The sequence below is a fragment of the Anopheles marshallii genome, chromosome 2, assembly GCF_943734725.1.
Source record: "Anopheles marshallii chromosome 2, idAnoMarsDA_429_01, whole genome shotgun sequence".
In the NCBI taxonomy this organism is placed as follows: domain Eukaryota; kingdom Metazoa; phylum Arthropoda; class Insecta; order Diptera; family Culicidae; genus Anopheles; species Anopheles marshallii.
This window is the reverse complement of record NC_071326.1, coordinates 51,320,538-51,346,256: the sequence shown is the minus strand read 5'-3', so window position 1 is coordinate 51,346,256 and position 25,719 is coordinate 51,320,538. Positions and strand designations below refer to the sequence as shown.

At 41.6% G+C, this 25,719-nt stretch overlaps 8 protein-coding genes and 1 pseudogene across 8 annotated transcripts; 6 read left to right on the top strand and 3 right to left on the bottom strand.

Moving 5' to 3' along the window:
- Positions 1–2,044: 2,044 nt before the first annotated feature.
- LOC128708886 (sodium channel protein Nach-like) lies at positions 2,045–3,788 on the top strand (annotated as a pseudogene).
- Positions 3,789–3,829: 41 nt separating this feature from the next.
- On the top strand, positions 3,830–4,871 carry LOC128708776 (dynein regulatory complex protein 9-like). The gene is made up of 2 exons (XM_053803756.1): positions 3,830–4,263; positions 4,329–4,871. The coding sequence occupies exons 1-2, from the start codon at positions 3,871–3,873 to the stop codon at positions 4,869–4,871; spliced, it is 936 nt and encodes a 311-aa protein (XP_053659731.1). The 5' UTR covers positions 3,830–3,870.
- Positions 4,872–5,048: 177 nt separating this feature from the next.
- On the bottom strand, positions 5,049–10,901 carry LOC128707105 (uncharacterized). Its single transcript, XM_053802052.1, has 8 exons — positions 10,738–10,901; positions 10,559–10,679; positions 9,817–10,474; positions 9,679–9,741; positions 8,441–9,605; positions 8,188–8,380; positions 7,971–8,111; positions 5,049–7,514 (listed from the first exon to the last, which is right to left on the bottom strand). The coding sequence occupies exons 1-8, from the start codon at positions 10,899–10,901 to the stop codon at positions 5,049–5,051; spliced, it is 4,971 nt and encodes a 1,656-aa protein (XP_053658027.1).
- A 661-nt stretch (positions 10,902–11,562) lies between these two features.
- On the top strand, positions 11,563–12,962 carry LOC128707252 (protein C1orf43 homolog). Its single transcript, XM_053802203.1, has 5 exons — positions 11,563–11,736; positions 11,802–12,106; positions 12,166–12,252; positions 12,333–12,613; positions 12,928–12,962. The coding sequence occupies exons 1-5, from the start codon at positions 11,581–11,583 to the stop codon at positions 12,960–12,962; spliced, it is 864 nt and encodes a 287-aa protein (XP_053658178.1). The 5' UTR covers positions 11,563–11,580.
- A 378-nt stretch (positions 12,963–13,340) lies between these two features.
- LOC128719599 (CAAX prenyl protease 1 homolog) lies at positions 13,341–14,777 on the bottom strand. Its single transcript, XM_053813226.1, has 2 exons — positions 14,688–14,777; positions 13,341–14,624 (listed from the first exon to the last, which is right to left on the bottom strand). The coding sequence occupies exons 1-2, from the start codon at positions 14,775–14,777 to the stop codon at positions 13,341–13,343; spliced, it is 1,374 nt and encodes a 457-aa protein (XP_053669201.1).
- Positions 14,778–15,463: 686 nt separating this feature from the next.
- On the top strand, positions 15,464–16,673 carry LOC128719468 (cytoplasmic phosphatidylinositol transfer protein 1). Its single transcript, XM_053813092.1, has 7 exons — positions 15,464–15,514; positions 15,588–15,736; positions 15,799–15,887; positions 15,960–15,967; positions 16,038–16,109; positions 16,180–16,434; positions 16,491–16,673. The coding sequence occupies exons 1-7, from the start codon at positions 15,464–15,466 to the stop codon at positions 16,671–16,673; spliced, it is 807 nt and encodes a 268-aa protein (XP_053669067.1).
- Positions 16,674–18,488: 1,815 nt separating this feature from the next.
- LOC128719501 (phosducin-like protein) lies at positions 18,489–19,377 on the top strand. The gene has a single exon (XM_053813126.1). It carries the CDS (start codon positions 18,489–18,491, stop codon positions 19,368–19,370), a length of 882 nt encoding a protein of 293 aa, XP_053669101.1. The 3' UTR covers positions 19,371–19,377.
- Positions 19,378–19,558: 181 nt separating this feature from the next.
- LOC128719500 (centromere/kinetochore protein zw10) lies at positions 19,559–21,741 on the bottom strand. Its single transcript, XM_053813125.1, has 3 exons — positions 20,163–21,741; positions 19,834–20,099; positions 19,559–19,774 (listed from the first exon to the last, which is right to left on the bottom strand). Exons 1-3 carry the CDS (start codon positions 21,739–21,741, stop codon positions 19,559–19,561), a joined length of 2,061 nt encoding a protein of 686 aa, XP_053669100.1.
- Positions 21,742–22,212: 471 nt separating this feature from the next.
- On the top strand, positions 22,213–25,387 carry LOC128718107 (uncharacterized). The gene is made up of 8 exons (XM_053811780.1): positions 22,213–22,220; positions 22,315–22,447; positions 22,527–22,625; positions 22,706–22,942; positions 23,016–23,110; positions 23,202–24,846; positions 24,912–25,141; positions 25,219–25,387. Exons 1-8 carry the CDS (start codon positions 22,213–22,215, stop codon positions 25,385–25,387), a joined length of 2,616 nt encoding a protein of 871 aa, XP_053667755.1.
- The last annotated feature ends 332 nt before the right edge of the window (positions 25,388–25,719 follow it).

Genomic DNA, 25,719 nt, shown 5'->3' with positions numbered 1-25,719 from the left:
AAAAAAAAGAATAACTTTAATTTACAGTACATAACTATACTACAGTCACTAAAACACTCGACCGAAAAAAGGAACGAATGAAACCTATACCACACACGAGTTGATTGACAATTGCAAATCCTTACCGACCCAGTACGGTGAGAAAGAACGTGTTAAGAGGAAATTCCAATGCCATTTTATTCATTCCGAATGGGAAGCTATTTTTAACCGGTGATTCCGATTCCGCGATATCGGACCGGCGTTAAGTTCGAAATACCAATCGTCCTCCTACGGCGGGTATAATCAATTTCCCTTTTGCCAAACGCGTGTGACTGCGAAACAGCCAAACTGAATAGGCAAATAGGCCGGCCACCAAGTGTGCTCCATCGTGTAGTGCAGCGATGCCTCGTCGGTATTGTAGAAAGGCCGAGGAAAGGAAATTCTGTTTGTCATACGATCACTAACAAAAGGCAGCAAGGATATGGATCTAGTGTTATGGTTGGGTCGAAGGACGGCAGGCAGGCAACGGGACAGGAGATTATCTCATCTCTATTCAGCCTACATTATTCCCTTTTATGCCTGCGATGTGTCCTACGCGTTTACCAGCAGGCCAGCCGACTGAATCTCATTGACCCAAGAAAAGGTTCTTCAACCGAAGGTACTGTTCGTCTGTGCTTGCGTGCAGCTCGTGTGACCGCCTCGAAAAGGGCGTTGAATTGGAGTTGCGTTCTGATGCTGACGAAGTTAAGATATTTAATTTTCTCACGAACTTCTTCCTTTCTGTGAGGAATTCCTCTAATAATCGTCAAAGGAATTCAATAATAAAATAATGACACCCTTCTGCGTGGGCTGAGCATATCGTTCGTTTGCCATTTGTTCTTTGCGGTTAGCGCCATTAACAGTAGCATGATGTTCTTTGCAGGAGTTTCATGATGTAGACGATTTACAGTAATAGAATCGAGATTTATATGATGCGTGGATTTTGACATAAGTACATAAAGTACATGAACGTATGCAGAACATGAAAATATCTTATTATATTAATCCTATCATAATCCTATATCGAAGTCCTTTTAGAGTATTGCAGTCTAGTAATTTAACTCACAAAATTTGACGAATATTATATATGTTTTTGAAAGTCTTCCTATAAATAACACATTCCAACTAAATTTTGATTGTTTCTTCTGATGATAAATCGTTGTACCGGCAATGTAGTTTAACAATTTCTTCTCACGGTTAAACTAGGAAATCTAATCCTTACACATATCGAAAGCATCGTAAAGGAAGGAGTATGTGAAATGACAAGCAGAACATATGGCGCATTAAATGCGCTGAAATATGATGGTCCTATCGCCAAAGAACGACAGTTGGTAGCCGTTCGCTACGGAACATTAACATTTATCTCATCGTAGAGCCCAGTGACTCACGTGACTAAATTTTAACAGCACAGTAAAATAATGAAGTTGTACGGACGTAGCACGTATGAGGAGACCACATTTTAAAACTACCCTTGCCGATTCTATGTGTTAACGGTTGGTCATTCCAACTGGCTAACTGGTATCAGTTGTAAAGGACTGTCAAGATATTTGCTTCTCGACAAGTTACGCCTGTAAGGCGCCTGAGATGATATCGACGTATTGTGGATGGAGAATGTTTCACTGGAGCTTCCTTGGCCAAGACATCTATTGTACCGTACATCACACACTCCCCATTTTGTGCTGTATAATGGTTTTATCCTATTCGATTATTTGCAGTAAGAGTTTCTACTACACATACTACCGCACATTTCGTTTCGTAAAAATATCACTTAACTAACAAGGAAGCACTAAAATCAATAGCTTACCGTGATTCTAATGACATGAATTATTTAACGGTTTACGGAGCATAATCTAGATGCGATGTAACCGATACTAGCTATTTCGGAAGGCCATCGTCACCCGGGAAGGATCATTAATTCTTACCATTACCACAAGTGGGTGATTAATCAGAAAGAAACGCGAAAGTCCTTCCCCATTTCCGGCGCCGTTCTGGTGATCGACATTTCGTCATGCCGTAATTGAATTAAATGGGCGTGATAAACCACAACCCAAGCATCACGTCCACACGCTACTACGAAAAAAAGAACATACTAGAATACAACAATTAAGGAGCATGAAAGCGCAGTCCACACAAAGCAATTACACCGTTGGCACCACTCATCATTCAAGTACGAACGATGGTTTCGAGCAGGTTGTGGAGACGGTTTTTGGAACGTTCCAAACGTTTTATCGTAAATCTACTGACCACCACCTCGGCACACGGTATTGGACACGTGGTTCAGGAAGGGCTGCACATAATCGAGCGCATTATTTGGATTTCCTGTATATCGATCGGTGTCTACGGTATGGTGGCACTGTCGCAACGCATCTGGAACAGATTCCAAACCTCACCGACTGTCATCTCGATGGATCGCAACATGTATTTTTGGAACACGAGCTTCCCGAGCTTAACCATCTGCTCCCATCGACGCATCGACGAGGATAGGCTGGCGGACTATATGCGGTTGCGGGGCTTTGACGAGGATGATGCTGAACAGTTTCGTGAGTTTATAGTCTTGCTGGCAAACGTGTCTTACAGCACCTTTCTCGATCTACCGATGTACAAAACGTTCGGTATCGCCGGTTACGAGTACATGGAGCTGTTGTATAATTTATCCTGGAGCTTCGAACCGCAGGTCAACAGTGGCACCGCTGCTGCACTGTCCGTCCAGCCGACAATTACGGAGCTAGGACTCTGTTTAGCAGTAAATTCGCGGATCGCCGTATATAATTCGTACAGCTATTGGCAGGGCCGTCGCTGGGATCGTATGTACGAACCAGCACCACTAGTCGTGCATCCACTGGACGGGGAAGTTTACGGACAACTGATCAAGCTCGAAAGCTCTTACGAGGTGTTTTTCCACGGTTCGATGGAGGTGGCCGAGATCTCGAAACGCCAGTACTCTTTCCAGGAGTCCTACTACACCACGGTCGAACTGTTAGCGCTGGAAATACTTACCTCGCGCAATGCTCGCGAACTGTCCATCTCGCAGCGCCAGTGTCGCTTTACACACGAAGGCGAAACGCTCATGTTCAGTCCAGTGTATAGCTATAACCTGTGTCGTATCGAGTGTCGCATGAAGTTTGCTTTCAAGGTGTGCGGTTGTGTGCCACATTTCTATCGACCAATCGGGAAAGGTAATTTCCGATATCGTATCTGCGACTTTGAAGGTCTGCGATGTCTTGGACAGCACGCAGGTAAATACATACATACTTATTACAATTTAATTTTGCGTACGAAAAAGATATTACGATGGAAATCTACTATTTTTGCATCATTTTTACAGATGAGATGATAACATTACGTTCCAAAAGGTACACGATCGAATGTAACTGCTTACCGAACTGTGACGATTCGAATTTCTTCATACAAGCCCATGTTCGTAAATTCCATCACTAGGTGAAGCATAAGAAGGTGAAGCACTAAACTCTAATAAGCATCATTGTGCTCGTTACAGCGATCCCGGGAGTGGTTTCTGGGAGCAAATCTGCAGTGGGGTTTAACGGACTATCCAAAAATGCAGCTGAACAGGGACATAATATTTGGACTGTCTGATGTTTTCGGTAGGGACACGAGGTGTGGGCCCTTGGATTAATGGTTGAAACCTTAGATTTAAATTTTGATCTTCTTTACCAGTGTATATTGGTGGATTGGGAGGTTTCTTTCTTGGCTGCAGTTTGATCACATTTGCTGAATTTGTTTTTTTCCTCGCATGGAGACTGTTTAAATAATCGGAAGCTCCTGGTTGTATTGAGAACGCAGGGAAAATCATCACAGTAACCCGATAAAACATTCCAATACAATCACACTAACATGGCCGAAGCTAGACAGGAAGAAAGCGCACTCATCATTAAAAAAATCGTAGAAGAATGTTTACAAAAATTTGAAATTCTAAAATGGTGTCCCAATAATGCGAAATTGTACGATTCGACTGGCACGTATTCAATTGCTAACCTGTTGCACCAGAAAAGCAAAAGATTGCGTTCGATTTTAGGAAAGATTGCCGAAAATCCGAAACACCTTGCATCGGACACTTCGCAAAGCACACTTGGAAGTTACATACCGTGTGATGAAAGCGCTTCAGGAGAAGAAAGAATGTACTATGATCGTTTTGAGTATCTCGATCGATGCAAAGTGATTCAGCGACTGGCAAAAAGGCTTGAAATGCTTAAATATCAATACCACGAGTGGAATCACCAACTTAACGTAAGTCGAACTTTTGATTTTCCCATCTTTCTATTCCATACATGAATTCCAACTTATTTTATTAGGAAGAATCACAAATCGAAATGACCAAACAACGCTTTGTTATGCTATGGGAATCGGCCCGTAAAGAGCAGTTGCAAAAATCCATTTCGCTGCGTGTACAAGATCTTCAGAAAGAACAGACGATCTCGGACCGTTGTAGGGCAAACGCATTTCAGACAGCGCTTACTATAAATCAATACTATGATTGGAAGCTGGCGAACACTGAGCAAGCTATTGAAGACTGGATGACGCGTTTCGATCACGAAAAAGAGGAACAAGATGCTCGTTTTCAAAAGGCTCGCGCGACAGAAAAGTATTGGAACGAGTTACTACGACTATACGAACAACAGGCACAGCAAATACTTGATTTAGAAAAAGATTTAGCGTGTTGGGAAACGGAAGCAGAATTCAAAGAATTTTGCCACCGGATGGCCACAAAATTGCAAGCCTGGTGGCGCGGCGTAATGACGCGGAAAGGATATGGCAGATTTGGCACATCTGGAAGGAATAGGCGAAAGAAAAGCAAGCCTAAGGACAAAATAAAACTTAAAAAAAACAATAAATAGATCAATACCATACGTGCTCTCATCCATATCAATATTGCTCGTAATCAATTTGTACACCAAGAAGTTACAGGTTATAATTTAATACATGTCCTATATTTACACATTTATTCAATATAATACTATACACCACTGAGCAGAATAAATCTTAACCCCAAACGATGTTTTCTCCTACGCAGTTCACCTTTGATTGACCTGTCGTAACATTCGGTGCAAAAATTCGAACCTGTCTCTTATCTGCTCACTAGATCTGTCCGGTATTTTTTGTCCAATCTGCTTTAAGAACGTATCTACCGAAGAGAATCCTTTTACTATATCCTGCAGAATGATTTTATCTTCCTCTCGCGTCCAGCTGGGAACTTCTTCTGTTCGTTTGATTTCTTTCGATACTTTGGGCTCCTCTTGCATTTCGACATTTGCACTGCTATTAATCGGTTCTGTCGTCGGTGATGATTGTTCCGGAGCTTCCAACATTTCCTTCGTATTAGATTGCTGTTCAATTAAGCAAGGATCGTCTAGTTGTTGCTCTTCCTGAGAGCTGGTTTGTGGTGTATCTAAAAGCGTTCTCATTTTTCTAGCCGCTATTAACGCTTTGGAATCTGAAGGAATTGTTACCGAAGCAGCGTTTGTTTGCTTTTTCGGTGTGGTTGCCTCTTTGCTACTTCCTCCTGGCGATATTTTTTCATCGCCAGGCGAAATTCCCGCCTTGCGCGATACAGGCGAATTGAAACGTTTTTTTAATGGTAGTTTTGGTGTTAGCTTTTTGGATCCGGTTTTGCCGGTATCCACGTCCTCCACATGTGTGCTTGAAGTTGAAGTTTCAGGAGACGATCCAATTTCTGGTTCTCCATTAGGCTCTTCCAGCACGTGTGCCACATCGGCATACGTTATACCTTTCGGGCAGTGCACCAGCGGATTCAGACGAATGGCATGTGCCATCAATGTTGAATCATCGCACAAATTGTCACCGTTAGTTGCTGCATCTTCAGTAGTCTGATTGACCGCTCTTGTCACACAACTATTCGCAACGAAGGTCAGCCGGGCAGGTAATGCTCCTTGGAAAATTCTTCCCTGTATGTACCGTATCCCGTTAGATGCGCAAGGATTTTCTGGTCCATCCGGAAGCGTTTCGGTGTAAGAAATATGCTCATAAACCGACACGGCATCGCAGCTATCATTCATTGGATACTTTCTCATTGCTATATGCTCATAATCGCTGATTGGTGACTCCGGTGGCCGTTCGCCTGGAAATAGCTGCAAAAACCATTCGGTAAGTAGCGTACTACCCTTTAGCAGCGGTAACACCTTCATTTTCACCTGCTCCATGGTAACATCCGGTTCGTTCGATAGTTCATTTAGGCACGCATGTATTTTCTTTATCTGCGATGGCTGCTTGGCGAAAAACACGTTCAGCTTTTCCAGAAAGTCTCCCATGTTTGTCAGTATGAAATGCTCGAGAAACTTGCCTATCTGGGCAGCCTGGCCCGGCAAAAGAAATGTTAAAAACGCGTCAACCAATTGTGGGTAGCTTTCACCCAACAAATCTTCAATCTGATAGTATAGCGAAGATACACGATCTTCGATCTCATCGAAATTTCTCAGAATTTGTTCGAAGCGCTCCAGAAGATCGACCCGACCAGAAGCGAGCAGCGTTTCCTCTACTTTCTCGTAGTAATTAAAGGCGTAAATGGCATCCTTGTCTTCCATGCTCTGATAATCGTCGAATTGATCCGTAATATATTCTGCATTTATGACAAAACTGCCATCAGCACGATGGTTGCATGACAACCGTAATAAACCCTGCTGCGTCTGCCGAAAGTAGCATTGTGGCAGAGGTCTGTATCGATATGTGGCACAATTTTCACTCATTGTTCGCAGTTCATCTAGAAATTGAGCATAGACTTGTAATTGTTTAATGTGGGCATACACTCGAAAAATCTGATGATTCGCTCTTGAACTCAAAGCAGCCACACACTCTTGATAACTTTCCTTCTTTAGCGCTTGTAGGTACCTTTTCATGACCGAGTACAATGTAGCGCCTGCGGCTGACCGAGAGTAATTTACATGCCGATTAGTAGGTTTTCCAACAACTTTACCCGCCAAAGATGTACACTCCTTAGCAACAGCATCCGCGGCATGACTACGGTGGCAACTGGCTTCGATTGATTTGCTTTCAGCCCCTTTGCCATCACTTTCACACTCCGTTATCACAGACACAGATTTTTCTTGATTTTCCCCGCTACCTAGATTGTAGGTGGCTTCGTACGTTTCCACATTTATCACTTCCTGGACCACTACATTTTCTACACGAATGTTATTGTTTGTGTTTCTAATTAAATCATCATCCACATTGTTCAACACAAAATTGTTATAGGGTATAGCGACCACTTCCGCAACCGTTGTATCGTTGTTCACTGGGTTTATCGCGGAACTTTCACTGATTTTTAAAGAAATATTGTCATTTCTGCTGTTTGTGGTCTGTACAGTTTCCGCCGGAAGTAAAACAGTTACTTTGATAAGCACGTCCGAATTATTGGGTGTTATTTCGGACACAGGAGCTAGAAGTGACTGAGATGTTTGAGGTGATTCATTTGGAACCGGCACCAACTTTTTGGGTGATGTTATCCGTTGTCTCGTGTGGCGACCCTATAGTGGATAGAATAAAGCGTGTATTAGCGATGAAAATATAATAAAACTTGTAAGTATTCATACAAAATTCAGTACATTAAGAGCCAACAAACAAAACAGAAGCCAAGAAGTTTACGACATTTATGCTTTGTTATGACGTTTTAACTGATCGATGCCAATCGGATTTTTTTATGGGACGTACACGATACTTAAAGTTTCTGGTGGGCCAGTGACAATAAATGGTAAAGTAGTCGTAATGGAAAACATGATTTTTGATAAACTTTCTCCACAATTATTGCAATCGATAGCAAAAAGCAGTATAATAAAATATAAAAATCCGTATCATACTATTGTCAACTTGGCAAGATGCCACCTTGCGGGCAATTTTCAAAGCTTGTGTTTGAATAGCATCGACTTTGTTGTAACATTTACCTAACAATAGGCTAAAGTTGCTGATAAATTATTATATCTTACCTTTCTTTTGGTAAATATATCACTTTCCCAATTGTGATGGAGCGTGCCTTTGTGATACTGTGACAGTAGTATTACCTTGGCAGGATCAAACACTTCCAGCACATGCTTAAATGGTGGTGCATAACCGTTTTGAATGAAATACTGTGGAATCCCGTAAAACAAAACATTAAAACAATACAAACAAAGGTGTGGAAAATATAAGCAAACCCAAACTTACCCCTAAAGGATCAAACGTTTTTCCAGGCACTGGTTTATGTTTGTACAGCATATTTTTTAACCCATTCATATTGCGCGTCGGACACAAATGTTTGGCCACATATGCACAAACACGAGCCATAGAGGGCTTACCTTTTGTAGTTTGTAATTTCTTCAACTCATTGAATCCTCGTTCGAGCCAAACCGCAAACAGGCTGCAATGAGAAACACCATAAATCATATGTATATTATAACCGCGTGCAAATGTAACTTACTGTCTTTCGGAGTTGAAATTGTTCATCACATGTCCCATCATGAAACAGCGATAAGCTTTCCAAGGTATTAAGGCCGGATATATAAATGCTTTGCTGTTTAAGATTGTTTCTTTAACCAGCCAATGCAACTCGCTACGATAAACGTGCCGACGATCTTTAAAATTCTCCTCACGCGCTATTTCGTCATTCCAATATTTCTTCAACGACTTCGTATCACCTCTTTTCTCGGCCATTTTCTTCTTCCATCTTTGGCAGCACTCTACTGCGAATGGTAAATTCCAGGGAACAACATTTGGTTTCGTCTTTCCAATATCCTCGAGTTCTGTAAGCATATTGTTACTTGTTGAAGCTATATCTTTGAATATAGGGTGTTCATACGATTGAAGAAAGTGTTGCGTGGTCAACTGAACATGCATACGCAGCTGTTGATGCAATAGTTGAAATTGAATATCATTCATTCCTAATTCCTTGTCTGATATGTTCACTTCAATGGGAACGGTTGAAGACTGGACTCGGTATCTCGTGTGATGGTTATCACTGTAAACCATTGTGCACGGTAGTGAATCATCCTCTAACGTCACTTCCTCCAAGTGGGAGCATTTTACGAAAAATTCAGGCTTAGGCGAACCATCCGACAAAAACGTTTGATCAACATTGTCGCGGTTCATTACACCTGAACCCATTGGTATACTGACATCCGAAGAATTTGGAGCAGAATTCATAGCGGTAGTTACATTGTATGATACCATCGGCATATTCTGATCTGCTTGAGATGGCATGTATGCAGAGGTGCACATGGTTGTCGAGCTTAAGTTACTCTGCGTACTGTCCATTTGTTGCGTTGTTTGAATTGCCTCGTTAGCTGACGATCCCGTAGATAACATTGATACGGATGGAAATTGCTCGGAATTCATGGAAGAATCAGTTTCCACAATTGTGCATTGCATTGCGCTATTACGGCAATCTATTTCCTGTACATCCGGTACCGGGGTGCTTAACATTTCAGAACGATCATCTAATTGACAGCTTAGAGATTCATTGATAGTTTCGGTCAAAGTTTGTTCTAGCATTTGGTCATCGGTTCCACCCATTTCCATTAACTCCATAACCAACTCATTAAGCTCTTTTTTGGACACTTTCACTGCCCGCATTTCCTCGGGATCAACTAGAAAGAGATTTAACATATATAATGAACATTTCGTACATTCCAGATGCTAACAGTTAAATCCCAAACGTACGCGGTATTCCTTCAGTCGCAACATATTCCGGGTCATTATCATCATCATCTTCTAGATTGTTAGCTGTAAAGGAATAGGGATGTTAAGGTGATGACTATTGGATATGGGATTAATTGATGTAGTACTCAATTTACTCACGTAGCGGTTTCGTGAACTCTTCCAAAAAATCTTTCCATGCTTGATCCATTTCTCCGTCATATTCGTACATATCGTTCGTAATATCAGGTGGTATGAATGTAGACTCTAATGTTTCGATTGCTGTCGTCGAGAGACACAATTTCGACCTTGTTCGCAGCGCAATGTTTTCCTGCTCCTGCTCTTGTTCAGATTGTGAACAAAGGCTATCATTTCGTGGTCTTGGTATCTTGAAGAGTCCATCTTTGGTGTACTGCACCTCGGACTCATGATCTTGATCAATAGATACGGCCGTTGCCACCGGTGTTCTGGGCTGTGAATCGACATCCGATACAGTGGTATTTGCATCCTCATCAGACCCAGTTTCGTCTTCTGCCGGTTTGTATTCTTCGTCGTCATCGTCTGAGCTTAATTCTTGATGAATCAATGCTGCTACTTCTTCGTCTGGAGTTGGTTCATTTAAGGACGCTATCCGAATGGGCATTTGTTTTAGCTGTTTTGCCTTTAGACGTGTTAATTTTGGTTCAGGTTGTTCCTTTTCATCGTCGTCTTCGTTACCATCATTTTGCTGGTTTTTCCCCACGCCCGTCCTTAATTTCGTGGCTTCTTCTTCCTCTTTCAATCGAACCATTGCAAATACATGATCGTTGACGACTATTTTCTGGTTGTACAATAGGCAGAAAAGGAGCAAAGAATTGGAAATTTCAATGAACCAAGGGTCATCGACCCTCTAAATCATAATTACCTTTAGCAATTTTTTAACGCACATCGGAGTTAAGTTATTCTTATCTGCGGCAGTTTTTATGGTTTCCTCGAAATTTTGATCAAACCCTTCTTCGTTGTCATTGGGAAAGGATATCCGTTTTCTGAAACAATCATCAATTTTAGGTTTCTTTTAGAAGCATTATTATATTAAATACGTACCGTTTTCTTCTGATTTGCCGTTTCGGAGCGGAACTCGTACTTGGCTTTGCAGCTGCTGGTGTAGATTGGCCAGTAGATCTGATATCATTGTCGAAATCAGTCAACAAACCGCTCGACGAATTTTCTGATGAACTTTCGCTCCGTCCAGTCTTTTCGGTTTCCATCGCTGTAACAAGCTCTTCTATTCGATGCGTACTATTTGGTCTAGATCATTTTTGACTCTGTTTTTCCACGCGATACCCAACGCTACGAAATCACCGTAGAACAAAAGACGAGTAACGTATTTCTGAATGCCTTCTTGCATAGCTGACATGCAACTGTGGGGCCGCAGTTTGTTTGAGTTGTTTCCCGAGAACTTTGTTTACATCTGTCGCTTTTTCGTATTTTGAGCAACAGGTTTGACAAGCATATTGAGCAAAAATCGACCACCGGCCGAATGAGCCACAAAGATGACTTTTCTTCATCGTTTTGCTCTGCTATGTGTACCTTGGTCATTATTTCTCCCTTGCGTGATATAGTTTATCCGGCAATATTTTGATGAAAGTCACTAAATTTGGTCCAAATACTAAAATTATCGTCATATATTACACATTCTATAACAGCTCCCGCTTTGAGAACATATTGTATGTTCCCTTCGGTTCTCATTCTCGCTGCTTTCTTCGCTCGTCTGTCAAACATTCCAAAGTAGGTAAACAATGCAAGCTGAACTGTTTTCCACACGCTGCGAATGCACTAGAGGATAGGTGGGATTATCGATTTTTCATCATAAAAGTAAAATATTTTCTGTTGCTCATCATGGTTTAAAAGTCGAGTGCACTAAAACGGGAAAGCATACCAAACAATATGGAAGAGTTGTCAGGGGTTATGATAGTGTTGATAATAGGCGGCGGTGTTCTGGGTGTAACAATATGCTTCATTTTCGCAAAACGGCAGATCGTACGATTTACGCTTAGGCAACGACGCGGACCCCATGTCGCAGTTGGACACGACGCCAAAAAGGTAAATTGCAATTAGAATCTAGGATTGAAATTGTATCGAAAAAATACTCTTGGATATAATTGTAGTCCATCAAACGGGAGATAGAGCGTCGGCTTGACTGCATACAAAAAATATACTACGAACCGAAGCTCATCTGGGATAATACACAGAAGGACGATGAAAAATACATCTTAAAACCGGATAGCACTTTACCGCCATACTATTGGCGCATGAAGGCAGTGGATGACGTGAAAGATCTTGAGCGGGAAATAGCCAAACAAGACGGTGCCACAAGACATCCCAGAGACAGCATGCGAGCGTTTCTCCTAACCACTTTGGCGGGTCCTCTAAACGGCTCAGGCCAGCGACTAATTCATCAGTTCTGTGATATGTAAGTTCACGAAAAGCAGGGAAACTTTGATTTTGGTTAACTCGATAATCTCGTTGCAGGTACGAACATGCTCGACATGATCCTAATGAGTTTGGCGAGGAAGAATATCACTCTTACCAACGATTGCTTAAAAAATTGTTTGAAGCGTAAGTTGTAAGAGCGTAAACGTAAAAGCTTTTGACAAGGTTTTATCTGAAATCGTTTTTCTTTATTAATGTTTGATCAGCACAAAAATGTTAAAATCATACTCCAGCAGCCGAAAATCTTCACCAAACCGAACTCCGGTGAAAAAACACTCCAAAATGCAATCACTGCTCGATCCTGCCAGATTACGCCCTCCACCAGTAACGCTTACTGCAGGAAATGCGGGTGAAACTATAATTTCCAACACCCGCATGAATCTTTCACTAGCGGTGCAATTGCAACAGCAACAAGAACAACAATTTCAACAGCCCGATCTTGAGGAAAACGAAATTCTCAGCATCTCACAATACCATGGGGAAACAGGTTAGCAACAACTTAGCTAATCATAGTATCTAACATTATTCGTTTTACAAGTTGAAACGTGTTGATCTATTTTTCCTCACTACATCATTCTGTATCTGTATCAACAAACTTGAGTTTCCATTTTTTCAGTACGGTGTATTCAATGCTTGTAGCATTTTTGTTTCGTACCTTAGCACTAGCCAAACACATTTACACAATTATCTCTAACTTTCTGCTTTCTTCTTCTTCTACTGCCACTGCGTATTTCTTCTCTCTCTCTCTCTCTCTCTCTCTCTCTTTCAATTGTTCAATTATGTCTCTAAATTACTCAAAAGAAACATTTACTATACGCAGGTCTTTCAAAAATTGAAATGGTCTAAACATCGTATTGACTAGATAGAAATCGGTAAGAAGATAATTAATAATAAAAATATTCATAATTCTCTAGTTCAAATAGAATTGTATGAGGAAGAAAACCTGGACATAATTGAGAATATACTAGTATGTAAGTAAGTTGGATTAAATTATTTATTTCACATATTCTACTAATTACCAATTTTCAAGTGCACATTTGGATCCAGAATGTAAATGTGCAAATGTTTGAATTTTATTTGTTATTTAGTGCAGTAAAATATTTTGTACGATGCATTCATTATGTTTAGGTTCGTTTGCAGATGAATTTCGTAGCGTTGGAAGTAAAATTTCCGACTTTCTTAGAATGTGACTTTGATCGGAATAATTTCCCAGCTTATTGGGATTTGGGCTTGTGGGGTTGTTCTTTTCCTTGGGTGTATGATTTGAGCCTATCAAGACGCTGAAGCACGGTTGGATGGGAATGATTCCATGCGGAGTACATCCAATCATACACAGGAAATCCCAGATTGTCCAATTGCAGTTTGACAAGCGCGTTTCCCAAATCTTTGGCATATCCAAGCTCTTGAGCGAAAGCATCAGCTTGATATTCAAATTTTCTAGATATAACCGTCATAGCGAATGAAATCATTGTATTGTACGGCGCCAAAACATACATCATGATAACAATGAAACCGATCAGGATGGGTTTCTCGCCGACAGGTAGACCGATTGCTTCATACAGCGGACCGTAGGTGAAAAGTTGTGAGAAGGCGAGAAAAATTAGAAACATTTGCACCTGGACAATTACAATATTTTTGGAAACGTGTCCCAATTTCCAGTGGCCAAGTTCATGTGCAAGGACCGCCAATACTTCCTCGTTCTTGCATCCTTTGCCCTTATCGCTTTCCGTCAACGACGGATCGTCTTCCGGGAGGCCTTTGTTGACCAGCAGCGTATCAAACAGCACGATTCGTTTTACTCCAAACAGTCCGGTGAAGTAAGCATTGCTGTGCGCAGAACGTTTCGAGCCTTCGACGACGAATAACTGCCCCAGCGGAAACTTCACGCTGTCTGCCAGCGCGTGTATGCTTTGTTTCAATTCTCCATCCTCCAATGGACGGAATTTGTCAAATATGGGAGCGATGTATACTGGATAAATGGTAATGAGGACCAGAGTAACGACAGCTACAAATGCCCACAGCCAAACGAAGAATAATTGTCCACCAATTTGAACGATGTAAATAAAAACTGCTGCAATTGGAATGGTCAATGTTTGGGAAACTAGAAAAGCTTTGATTTGATCCTTCACGAAGAATCCGGCAGTTTGCTTGTTGAAGCCGTGTTTTTCCTCAAGCACAAAGGTTCCATAAATTTTAAAGGGCATATCCTTTAGCACCCCTATTGCGTTGAGTAGTAGAGCGAAGAGGCATCCCACATGAATTTCGCTTTTTGGATTAAGCCCTATGTTAGTGGAGATCTCAACCGAACGTGTCCATACGATGGCCATGAATCCAAAGTACAGCTCTAGCTGCAGTATCACTATATCGCACAAAATCATCTTGAAGATATCATAGTAAGCCTTATCTAATCCGTAAACGCGAGCTTTCTCGAATGTGACGTCATTCATTACATGTTTTAGCTCTTTCGGCACAGTCTTACTTTGTTTGTAAACGCGTATCTGTAACGGAAAGAAGTATGAATTGTTTTCCATGTGCAGCATTTTTAATGCGGTACAAATTACCTGACGCATCGTTAGGTACAGTTCTAGCAGCGTTTCTATAAACAGAAACGCTATCATGGAATACAGCGTTCTTTCTGACGCGTCCCACATTATTTCGGTTCGATTGACTAGCAAATAGAAGGTCTTTTAGAATCATACAACGGTACACTAACCACGTTAGATATTACCGGTTATTGGAGAAGAATGGCTTCCAGATCTTGTAGTTGTAACTTGTAAAAACGCCGGATTGAGGTGATGAAAAAACGTTTCGTCAGCCAAACACAACTTGACAGCCGTTGTCATTTAATACCAAGTTTGAGAAATCTGAGATGACCAAGAACAATCTTGAAATAAATATTGTACTTACACAAATCTTCTTCACCAGAACAATGCTAATGGTAATTTCGCTGCATTTTCACGTTCACTCGCTATAAATATTAGTTTGGTCTATCCACAAAGTAAAGTCAATCTCTCCAGCCAAATGTTGCAAACTTCCGAAATTGGAAGCAATTCTGTTGTATGTATCTTGTATATACACACCTAGCACATGAGAAGAAATCGATATCAAACACCTGAATGTTGTCAACATTCATAAAATTCCGTCAAAAGTGAAGAACTAATTTCGTACCAAATATAAGCCGCATCGAGGCTCTGCGCAAAGGAATCGTTTAAAAAACAATTCCCGCCAGTGCTGCCCACCGATGGTTGTAATTGTAGTACAAATATAGTGTAATAACTAGCCCTGTCTAAGACCAACTAGAATAGCTTTGTTTGTTGAGTAATCACCTCTCAACAGCATGGTGCTTGTGAAGGAATACCGAATATGCATGCCGCTGACTGTGGAGGAGGTAAGTAAATTTAATATATCATTAGTACGATTATTACCGTGTGTGATATTTAACACGTTTTCTGTGCTTTCAGTATAAAATTGGGCAGTTGTACATGATTGCGCGCCACAGTCTTGAACAATCGGATGATGGAGAAGGAGTAGAGGTGATTGAAAATAAGGAATGTTTCGATCCTGAGCACGGCAAAGGTCAATACACTGAAAAGCGGATACACTTGTCCAGGTATGTTGCAGCATGGTTGGTCATTTGGTTAACATATCATATAATCGTGCAATTGTGATTAGCCGTCTTCCCTACTGGTTGCAAGCAATCTGTCCAAAAGTGTTCTATGTTATAGAGAAAGGCTGGAACTATTATCCTTACACTGTGACTGGTACGTACATATATATCATATTTAAATGCATTATTAAGTCTTTAACATCTTCCATTGCCATTCTTCCCGCAGAATATACGGTAAGTAGCACCAGTCTGTGGAAGTGTTTCATCTTAATTGAAAATATTTTGTATTGTTTATGTCCCTCAGTGCTCCTTTATTCCAAAACTACATATTCGTATACTGACGCGGTTTGAAGATAACGCTGGCACATCAGAAAACGTATGCTAAACCATTCTGCCGTACACGCTTTTGTCCTGTAGCTTACTATAACTACTCCGCTTTCTTGCAGTGTCTGAATCTTTCAGAAGAAGTTTTAAAAACACGAATAGTCGACCATGTGGATATAGCATTTGAGGAACCTGCGGAAAAGCATTACAAAAAAGAAGAAGATCCCAAGTTCTTCAAGTCACGTATCACCAGACGCGGGCCGCTGGTAGAGGGATGGCGTCAAACAGACAGCCCAATGATGTGTTCCTACAAATTGGTGGAAGCTTCCTTTGAAGTCTGGGGTCTACAGACGAGAGTGGAGGACTTCATTCAGAAGGTATTTCGAAGGTATCCGGTAGAAATATTTTGATTCATAAAAATTTTTATTTTTAGTGCATTCGAGATGTACTCCTGCTGGGCCACAGACAGGCTTTCGCATGGATAGACGAGTGGCACGGAATGAGCATTGACGATGTACGCATGTATGAGAAAGATAAACAGATGGAAGCGAATGATAAACTGCGACAATCGTTGCCTCCCGCACTGGAATCTGATAACACTCAGGAAAGCAATTAGCTCATCGACGAATGTGTTAGTGTTGATGCTATATGATGCTACTCTGAATCATATGTACCAGTTCGAATAGAATCGATGGAAAAACTTAATTAATGTTTAGGGTTGGTAGATAGGATCGATAACTATCGATCAATAGCTCAAGAATCCTCGCTCAGCTTAATAGCCAATTCGACCAAATAACTACTTCAGTCGCAATATTATCTTTTACTACAATAGAATCTCTGGGACTATGACACATTGGCACACACGGAAACTGTACTCGAATATTGTCACTATTTTTTATTACCCTAACACCATCGATGTTCTATGCACGCACGCACTATGATTACAACTCAAGTAGCTTTCTCAGTAGTCAAACACTTTAAATACGGACTGGGATTCGTCAATCATCATCTAGAATAGAATGGAAATAGTTGATAGTAAATGGTTAGTACAACTCCAACGTCAGAATGCTCTGTATTTTGCTGTGCAGAATCCGATAAACACCTGCTCTGGGCTCTTGCACTCTTCCTCGGTAAACGGAAGTTTCGTGTCAAGACTTTCCTGATGGGCAGGATCTAGCGTAAGCAATCCGGACGGATGTGCAGATCTCAGAAAATCAACCTGGTTTTGTAACTCCTGAACAGCATCGATAAAAAGTGAAACATATGAATAATGATGCAAAACGTCGATTGCTTCAAATATTGTATGCCATCTTCTACGACGTTACACGGAACCTCACCAATGTACGCTTGCTGGTTGTATTTATATAAAAAGATAACTCTGTGTAAGAAACACCCATATCTCAAGAAACATGTTTACCTGAATGTAACATTAATTGCCATTCGATTCGACTAGAGCATGGCAAATATGATAGAAAACCGGTTTTGCTATCGTGTATTGATTCCCATCCTGTGCTCAGCATTGATGCCAGTTTTACGTCAGGGCGATTGGACCTGTCTAAAGATAACGAAAGCAACAGTGAATGATGATCTAATCACAGCTAGCGAAACAAACGTGACCACAAAAAAGGGTCTAATACGAATGACGCTATTGTTACAACACGGTTGAATAAAATTACTATACCTTCATGTATCAACATGCGCCCGGTGTTAAGTATTTACCGATTACACACCAACTTCCCTCGCTGAGTTCCATTCTGAGGATGAAAACTGCGTCTACGGCGTACGCGATCCATGAAGGTAAAAATAGATATGAAGTACGCTGCGACAACGAGCCGATTTTAAATGTAGATGTTTATAGTGTCGGGTTCAATGCTCATTCTTGCGTAATTTCTTGCACATAATAGTACTGAAACAACAACAGAAATTAGTTGAGCAATGAATATGTAGTGTGGGAGTCACTCTGTAATTTTCTTACGGGGATCACACGAGAAACTTGTCCATTGCGCACTTAAAAAAACTATTTTAAAAAATGAAATGAAAATCGAAACAAGAGCCACATCTTCCTTATGAACCTTGCTTGCGCACAGATGTACCAATCTTGAGCATCAGTTCGATGCGTGTATTTTGTTTGTTTGTTTAATTGCTATCACCCAAGCTTTGTTGGGCTTCAGAATCGGTGTACATTTTCCTTTCTGTTTGTATTGTATAAAATAATCTTCGTTGTGAACCAATAATCTGTTTTCCGTGTCTTTCATCCATGGCCAGACGTTGCGTGAACAAACTTAATTAGTGAATTGAAGGCGCATCCGTAAGTTGGATCCTAAGCAAGGTTCGGAATGATCGGTAGCGTGTGTTAATTAATAATTGCCTCCTGTAATTAGATTCCACGCACTAGGATCCAAAACGACACACCCACTTGTTAACTTAAAGTATGGCTACGTTAGATGATAAGCTGCTGGGGGAAAAATTAGAAAACTATTGTAGCAGCAGCGAAGATGAAGCTGCAGAAGACGATTGTGATTCGAGTGAGGCATCTGGCACAGGAAAGTCCGCGGGTAAGCAGGGCCCATCGTTGAAATCTGGTTTTCGTCGTGTGACCGATAGTGAGCCTGCTACACTGACCCAGAACAAAACCCACTGGACAGGAACGACGGGAAATACGGGTCCGAAAGGCGTTATACAAGATTGGCAAAGATTCAAACAGCTGGAAGCCGAACGACGTGAGCAAGACGAAGCGGAAAAGTTGCGCTTGCTTAAGAAGCTGAGCATTACTGCACGCACCAAGGAAGAAGATAATGCGGCCGCAGCAATGAGCGAGCTAGACGCAGAGTTTCAGGAGTTAATGGATGAGGATTTTCTGCTTGAATATCAGCGGAAACGCATGGCCGAGATGCTTGCCTTAATGGACAAGAAAGGTTGCTATGGGGAACTTATCCACCTGAAAGATGGAGGTGAATTTCTGCAAGCCGTCGATAAGGAAGACAAAAACACGACCATCGTCATACATATCTACCGTGAAAAGTATGGCCCGTGTGTTAAGATGAATGAAGCGCTCACGACACTAGCGAAGGAGTACAACAACGTAAAGTTTTGCAAATTTATTAGCAGCGATGCAGGGCTAAGCAATATGTTTAAAACTTCCGGTGTCCCAGCTTTGCTTATCTACAAGGGTGGGCAGATGATAGGCAACTTCGTGAAGCTGGTCGATGATCTAAGCGATGAGTTTGATTTCAGCGATGTTGAGAGCTTTCTAGTAGAGAATGGTATCATCAACGATAAGTCCTGCAAACCGACCATCGTTGAGCAGAAGTAAAACCGTGAAAAGGGATCTCATTTTACTTAGTTGCAATGACTTACACTAATTTGCAATGATACATTATATTTTGTTAAAGAAAAGATATTTTACGCCGTGCATACAAACATTACTTTCTTACGCGCATTATCTTAATCATCATTTAGCGTTTATTGTGTTTTTGTTTTCGTGTTGTATTACTGCGAATTCTAAACAATGGAAGCAATGCAAGCCTGACGCTGTTTAGTGTTTTGGAATAAGGCACGCACCATATGCTTGATTTCTTCCGCGCTGAAGCACATCGTAAGAGGGCCCTTTCCTTCGGCCCACAACTCCGTGATTTGTACCAGTGAGCCACATAATATCTGTCGTAACTGTAGCAATTTTGTCCACTGTTTGAGAAGCTGGTGAACTTCGCTAGGTTCCTGCAAATTGAAGAACAATAAAATGAACACGAAAACTGGCCAACAGTTGATTACTATACCTTAAACAGATTGGGTAATGTTTCAGTCATTATATCGATAAGCAACACCAGCCCATTTCCGATAGCGGTCGTGATATCCTCTAGACTTTGTATTCTTTTCATTACTTCCCGTAGAAACTGGTCTATCAGTCCCGACAAACTCTGTTTGTATACGTTGTCTGGCAAAACGATCTGCCATACATTCTTTAGCAGCTCAAATTGTCGAACACACTGTCTGATAGCTCTTTGCTGCTCGGTTCCCAACTCTAACAGGTTTATTGAAAGTTCTGCAAAACAAGAAATAGTGATATGTTTGTTTGCTGCTACTGCATTATCCATCATCCACTTACTGAATCCATTCAATGCTTGCATCATCTGTGCACGTTGGCTATTTAGCTGCTGCTGGAATATGTCCTCTCCGCAAGCTTTTAATGCGTCAGATATGTTTGCGAATGAACCATGATCGTTGAGCTTGCCATCATTTTTCTGCAGCCAATAGTTTAAGTAGGTGCAGTCGTTCCGGAATAAAGCAGATTGTTGGGGAATCTTGAAGAGCAGTTTCTCGTTTGCACTCGGTACATCGACCATGTATCGTTCCAGGATGGTGGCAATTGTTTTAATGAACCGGCTAGCCGCATCTCCGTGTGCGAACGCTTCCGTTAACACTTTGTCTAGAAACTTTTTCAGCTCTACTGCAGTGCGAGTCACCATGCAGCTTGACAACTGAGCCGTAGAGCTACCGACGAACTGATATTCATGATCTTTAATTAGCACCATCTCATGGCTTTCGCGCTTCATAATCTCGAGAGCCGTGTCGAGAACGTTGTCGCAAAGTTTCTTCTGGTGAACCGTTTCAATGGAATTAGCATACTCCTCTAGTAATTGATCATTTGCACCGTCCACAAAGTTGGTTGTGTGCAAGAACGTGTTGAACTCGCAGAGGTCCTTCACCATCGAACTCTCTTTCATGCCTTCGATAGTTCCCGGAATATCACGTTCTAGGCAGCGTTCGATCAACTTGGTGCACAATTCTTTTTTCATCTGCTTGGCAAGCACCTTGAACAAGCACTCGTCCTCCGATATCACGATATTCATGTTGCTCAGGTTGTAAAAGATCTGCATTATATTCGACAACACGGTCTTGTACCCCGGGCGCAAATCCTCTCCAACTGCAAGCTGATACGACATCTGAATCAGTACACTCTCCTCGTTCGATTGTTCGTCGCATATCAACGAAACAGGCTTGACTATGACGGGGGCAAATACGTTTTCCATCAGAAACTGACAAACGGTTTGGAAATTGTGCTGCGTTTTCAACAGGGTTACCACCACTTGATACAACAAGTTTTCATCTTTATGAATTCGTATTGTGACCGATTTGGTGTTTTGGAACGAGCGATGTTGCAGCTGAACCAACTCATTGAACTTGCCATTGAGATCATTAATGAGCGTTTCGTATTCGGTTTCGTAGCGTAGAATTAAGCCGTGAAAGCAGTGCAGATCTGCGAGAACAGGATCTTCCATTTCGTCCAATAGCGCCTTCACTTTGCCAAGGATGTGGGCAGTCTTCTCGTATCCGTTGCCGGATAGATTCAAGCTTACAAACAAATCATGAACAGAGAGCAACTTACGCGCAATCTTATAGCCCCGCATAGCTTCTTCCAGATCCCGTTGATAGTTGCGCAGATCATTCCAGGCTACGTTGGACTTGTCCACTGTCAGCTGGCCGGTAGCGGCTACGAGTTCCTTTATTTCGCTTTCCAACGACTTCAGACCATCGATAATGCTGGGAGTATTGATCGAAACGAAATCCACATAGTTGGCATTTACTATGTCTCGCACATCTTTCTGATGACTGCGAATGCGAGATAACACCTCCGGCACGTTAAACGACACATTCTCAAACTGGGGTTGTTCAATATTTTCCATTTTCTCGCTTTTCTACACGACAGTGACCACGAACACGGCTCGTTGTTTGGAGTAACGTAAATGTTGTCAAGCGCCCAGGAAAGCGGTTACAATTGTCATAAATAGCGGGACCGTTTATCAAGGTGGCTAGATTAAAATGTGCGCAAAAATGGCTGCAGCAGTGTTTCATTATTTTATGTGCCTTGTGATAATTATTCTCAAAATAAAGCAGGCATTCGCACTGAAATATTGGATTTTTGTAAAACAAACTGCACAAAAAATGTTTTTGTGTTTGGATTTGTTTGTTTTGTTTTTTGTTCAAGGTACTCACAGCACGCCAAGCGGGAATAGCTTTGTCGAATTACCTTTGAATGACGTCACACTAGATGTAATTTGATATTGGAAGAAGAACAGCCAGACACTTCGTGTTGCTTCGATCTTTTTCCCATTTTACGTACTAGCAAATGAAGGGCACTAAATCAACTGTTCACAATGTCGAAGTAAGTAGAAAACATTCTTCAAACCGTAGCTACTATTCCAGTGTTTCAATGTGCGATCTTTTGTTGTACCACCGTTCTTTACTTCTACGTGCAGGGAAACGATGATAATCTTTGTTTACGACCTAACTAAGAAGGTGGAAAACGATGACCCAACGGGTTCTATTATTTACTTTCACCCTATGTGGGTGTCGGAACTGCAGAAAAAGTCGCTCTGCGGCCAACTTATGGTATGGGAAAAGTGAATACTGTTTTCGGAGACTCTGAATCTGATATCTCACCGTATTTTTATCCATTCGTTTTCCGCAGGGATCCACATATTTCCTTAGCGAAACGCTGTCGAAGGTTCGGTTTATTTCCCTACAAAACGGCAAATTTGCTCTACGCCCACATGGGCGATTCATGCTGGTAAGCATTGTTTGTTGTTTTCGTCTACATTTTACTCCAGAGATGGATTCAATTTCTTCAATTTGTCGCTATATTCGAAGGCTGTTGGATCCGACCGCAACATTGCCGAGTCCATTCTTGAGTATCGCGCCAGTCTGTTGTCCTCGTTGATTGAATTATATCATGGTGATTTCAACACGCTCTACAACGTTTACGTGGAAAAGGAGCAGAAAACGGGATTTAATGAAAAGGTGTTCTGTTTAATGGAGTCCACTTTACCATTGCTGCAATTTAATGGCAACATTTTGCAGAATATGCCCTTGCTCCGGTTACCTAAGGTAAGTACGATGAACTAAATAAACACAACGGGTACACGAACTTCATGTTAATATGTTTCATTCCGTTACACAGTGCGCAAGCAATGTCTACTTGGAGTCCAATCAAATTCTTCAGAGTTTCCTGCAAAATAAAGGAGTCTTGGGCGGGTCCATATTTTACCACAACAAGTAAGTATTTTTTGCGGTCTAGGCTGAAAGCACTGTATAGATAACGTGTTGGTACGAATCTCGAAAAAAAAAAAACAAAAACCATTTGCAGGGTACTGGCTTCACAGTTGCCGACAAACTTGACGAAATTGTTCGTGTATTCCGATCCTTATCGCATGAAGCTAGCCGAATTGATAGCAGTCACATTCCATGTGCCAAACGGTGTTAGCCTCATCAGTGCGTATATAGCGAAGCGTGACTATTCGCAAATGCTGGAAGCAACGAAAAACATTCCAATATATTTCAACCACAGCGCCACGTCCGCACCGTCGACCGGAACAGTGCCATTTGCCATTAAGAAGAAGCTAATCCCATCGAAAGAACTCGGTGGCACCGTTGCCGGCTTTCCGATGCTCAAGTCCGACAAATCGATTATCTTTTCAAATATTCCAGAAGAAGATACGGTCGGTGCAGAGGGTGGAATCTGTGAGCAGATCCAAAAGAAAACGTTCAACACCGTGTCAAGGCCAACATTTCTGCCACTAAAATTTAAAAATCTCACATCACGAGACATCATCGACTCAGGAGTAAATTCCATCAACTTTGATGAATCCGACAGTTTCCCTAATTTTATCGGCAAAACCAGCGTTTGTTCAACGCCACTGACTGAGAATAAGATCGTGCCAAATAGAAACATAATGTCGATATGTGTCACACAGGATATACAAGAACCGTCTGCACCACCGGAAGATGAAAGTGTCAGCAATACGGATGCCCTGGAAGATAATGATCTACCAGCATCGAAGGAAGCAAATGCCAGTATTTTAAAATGTTTCAACGCCAGAAAGTACAGTATCCTCAATAATCCTTTCATGATGCCTAAAAATATTCGTTGCGCATCGATGTCGAATTTAACTGAAAAAGAAAATGACGAAACGGAAGAGTATTCACCAGGCAAAGGAAACAGGGTGGAGAGAGAATTGAAAAATAAGTATCAACATTTGTTTCCTAAGGAATGCGATTCCCTGAAAACTATCAGTGATCCGCTCTATCCCATTGTGGATCAGCGTAAAAGAGCGATGTCATACAGTTTGTTCCAAGATTTCGAACGAACTCGCAGTGAACGGATAGCCGAACTAGTCGAACAGGAAGTGAAGCAAGAAACCAAAGGCAAAGATAAATCCAATAAGGATACACAATCAAACTCATCCGCAACAGATGTTCGAACATCGGCGACCAACACGGTAGAATATAAAACGCGGAGCATGGATCGATCATCAGAACAGACAGATGCTAATAAGCCAGCTTCGACACCTAAAGATCGTCGTGGTCTCAGCTTGCCTATAAAATCATTCAATCTGAATGACGATCCTCTTCCCGCGCGATCGACTAGCAATGGCGGAACAAACGTTGGTCAGGAGCTGTTCACACGACGTAAGAGCACGTTGGAACTAACACCACTCATGACCAAACTAACCGTACTGGCAATGAATGACACCGAATCGAGTGGCGTATCCAGCTGGGATACTACACCGGGATGCAGTTATAACATGGCAATTTCACCGCAAGAGTACATTCCGCAGAGGCGGAAATCACAAGACATATCACAATCAGTGGCCCCGTCGATCGGTTTACCCTCAGGTGATGAGAAGACTCTAGTCAAGGTGGATCTGTTCGTTTGCGTACAGCAAAACATGACGTTGATTCTAGTCATGCAGGAGAAAAACTGTAAAAATCAACGCCTAGTGCAAACACTAGTACGTTTATCTGTTTTGTGTTTCCGGTTCAAGTCGATCTCATTTTAATCTAACATTCTTTCCAGTTTGAATCGTGTGTATCGAAATTTCTAAGGATTGAAAACGACATTCAACTTGCAATGAATATTAACGTCGATGGTTTTGATAAGACGGACGGCTACAGCCTAATTGCGCTCGACTCTGATTGGGATGTGGCCAAGAAAAATGGACCATGGAACGCACTGGAGTTGCAAACTGCGGAATCTTTGCACACCCACTTCAGAAAGTGCAACCTAGTGACGGAAGTTACGCTGAAGTAAAATAGCTAGTGGCATAGGACAGAAACAGAAAGTTTATTCACAGGATGTAATGCTTGTTTGTTTTTCATTACAGGTCGCAGGAAACAGTTCTGTATGGGTATCAATGTGGAATGCGGGAGCTATTTTACACGCAGGTTGCGAACGCGCAAGGTGGATTACCTCCACCGCAAGACGTGATGGGTGCCGTTCCGCTGTGTGCCAAGCGCCGCATCGAGCGCGATCATGTTGCGTTGTTACTTTAAACGGGAACTGTGCAATCAATATGTTTAGCCAATCTTCGACGCATCGTACTGAGAATAAGATATCCCTTGCGCATCACATCACATCACATGTTTTGCCTACCGTAATACGTGTTCTTCTCCGTACGGGGCCAAATTATAATAATCGTCTAAAATACTACTCTCATCATTAGCTGTCTATTTCCTAGGCAACCTATTTCAAAGGATTCCATTCCATTTCTGTGTTGTTCGTTTGAAGTATGTTCGTAAATAAATATCCTGGCGTAGGAATGAAAAGCAGAAAGCACTTGTAGATGTTTGTGCAATTTGTGGAGTTTAAATAGTACTTGATTCAG

Bases quoted from the DNA above. Each gene is read 5' to 3' on its own strand.
- LOC128708776 (XM_053803756.1), top strand. From the start codon at position 3,871: ATGGCCGAAGCTAGACAGGAAGAAAGCGCACTCATCATTAAAAAAATC. The intron at 4,264-4,328 runs GTAAGTCGAACT...TTATTTTATTAG, and splicing joins AGTGGAATCACCAACTTAAC to GAAGAATCACAAATCGAAAT.
- LOC128707105 (XM_053802052.1), bottom strand. From the start codon at position 10,901: ATGGAAACCGAAAAGACTGGACGGAGCGAAAGTTCATCAGAAAATTCG. The intron at 10,680-10,737 runs GTACGTATTTAA...TGATTGTTTCAG, and splicing joins CGGCAAATCAGAAGAAAACG to AAAACGGATATCCTTTCCCA. The intron at 10,475-10,558 runs GTAATTATGATT...TTGTACAACCAG, and splicing joins GCGTTAAAAAATTGCTAAAG to AAAATAGTCGTCAACGATCA.
- LOC128707252 (XM_053802203.1), top strand. From the start codon at position 11,581: ATGGAAGAGTTGTCAGGGGTTATGATAGTGTTGATAATAGGCGGCGGT. The intron at 11,737-11,801 runs GTAAATTGCAAT...ATATAATTGTAG, and splicing joins TTGGACACGACGCCAAAAAG to TCCATCAAACGGGAGATAGA. The intron at 12,253-12,332 runs GTAAGTTGTAAG...ATGTTTGATCAG, and splicing joins CTTAAAAAATTGTTTGAAGC to CACAAAAATGTTAAAATCAT.
- LOC128719599 (XM_053813226.1), bottom strand. From the start codon at position 14,777: ATGTGGGACGCGTCAGAAAGAACGCTGTATTCCATGATAGCGTTTCTG. The intron at 14,625-14,687 runs GTAATTTGTACC...TTTCCGTTACAG, and splicing joins TGTACCTAACGATGCGTCAG to ATACGCGTTTACAAACAAAG.
- LOC128719468 (XM_053813092.1), top strand. From the start codon at position 15,464: ATGGTGCTTGTGAAGGAATACCGAATATGCATGCCGCTGACTGTGGAG. The intron at 15,515-15,587 runs GTAAGTAAATTT...CTGTGCTTTCAG, and splicing joins TGCCGCTGACTGTGGAGGAG to TATAAAATTGGGCAGTTGTA. The intron at 16,435-16,490 runs GTATTTCGAAGG...TTTTATTTTTAG, and splicing joins TGGAGGACTTCATTCAGAAG to TGCATTCGAGATGTACTCCT.
- LOC128719501 (XM_053813126.1), top strand. From the start codon at position 18,489: ATGGCTACGTTAGATGATAAGCTGCTGGGGGAAAAATTAGAAAACTAT.
- LOC128719500 (XM_053813125.1), bottom strand. From the start codon at position 21,741: ATGGAAAATATTGAACAACCCCAGTTTGAGAATGTGTCGTTTAACGTG. The intron at 20,100-20,162 runs GTAAGTGGATGA...CTTGTTTTGCAG, and splicing joins GCAAGCATTGAATGGATTCA to AACTTTCAATAAACCTGTTA. The intron at 19,775-19,833 runs GTATAGTAATCA...TTCAATTTGCAG, and splicing joins CATTACCCAATCTGTTTAAG to GAACCTAGCGAAGTTCACCA.
- LOC128718107 (XM_053811780.1), top strand. The intron at 22,448-22,526 runs GTATGGGAAAAG...CGTTTTCCGCAG, and splicing joins CGCTCTGCGGCCAACTTATG to GGATCCACATATTTCCTTAG. The intron at 22,626-22,705 runs GTAAGCATTGTT...CTATATTCGAAG, and splicing joins CACATGGGCGATTCATGCTG to GCTGTTGGATCCGACCGCAA.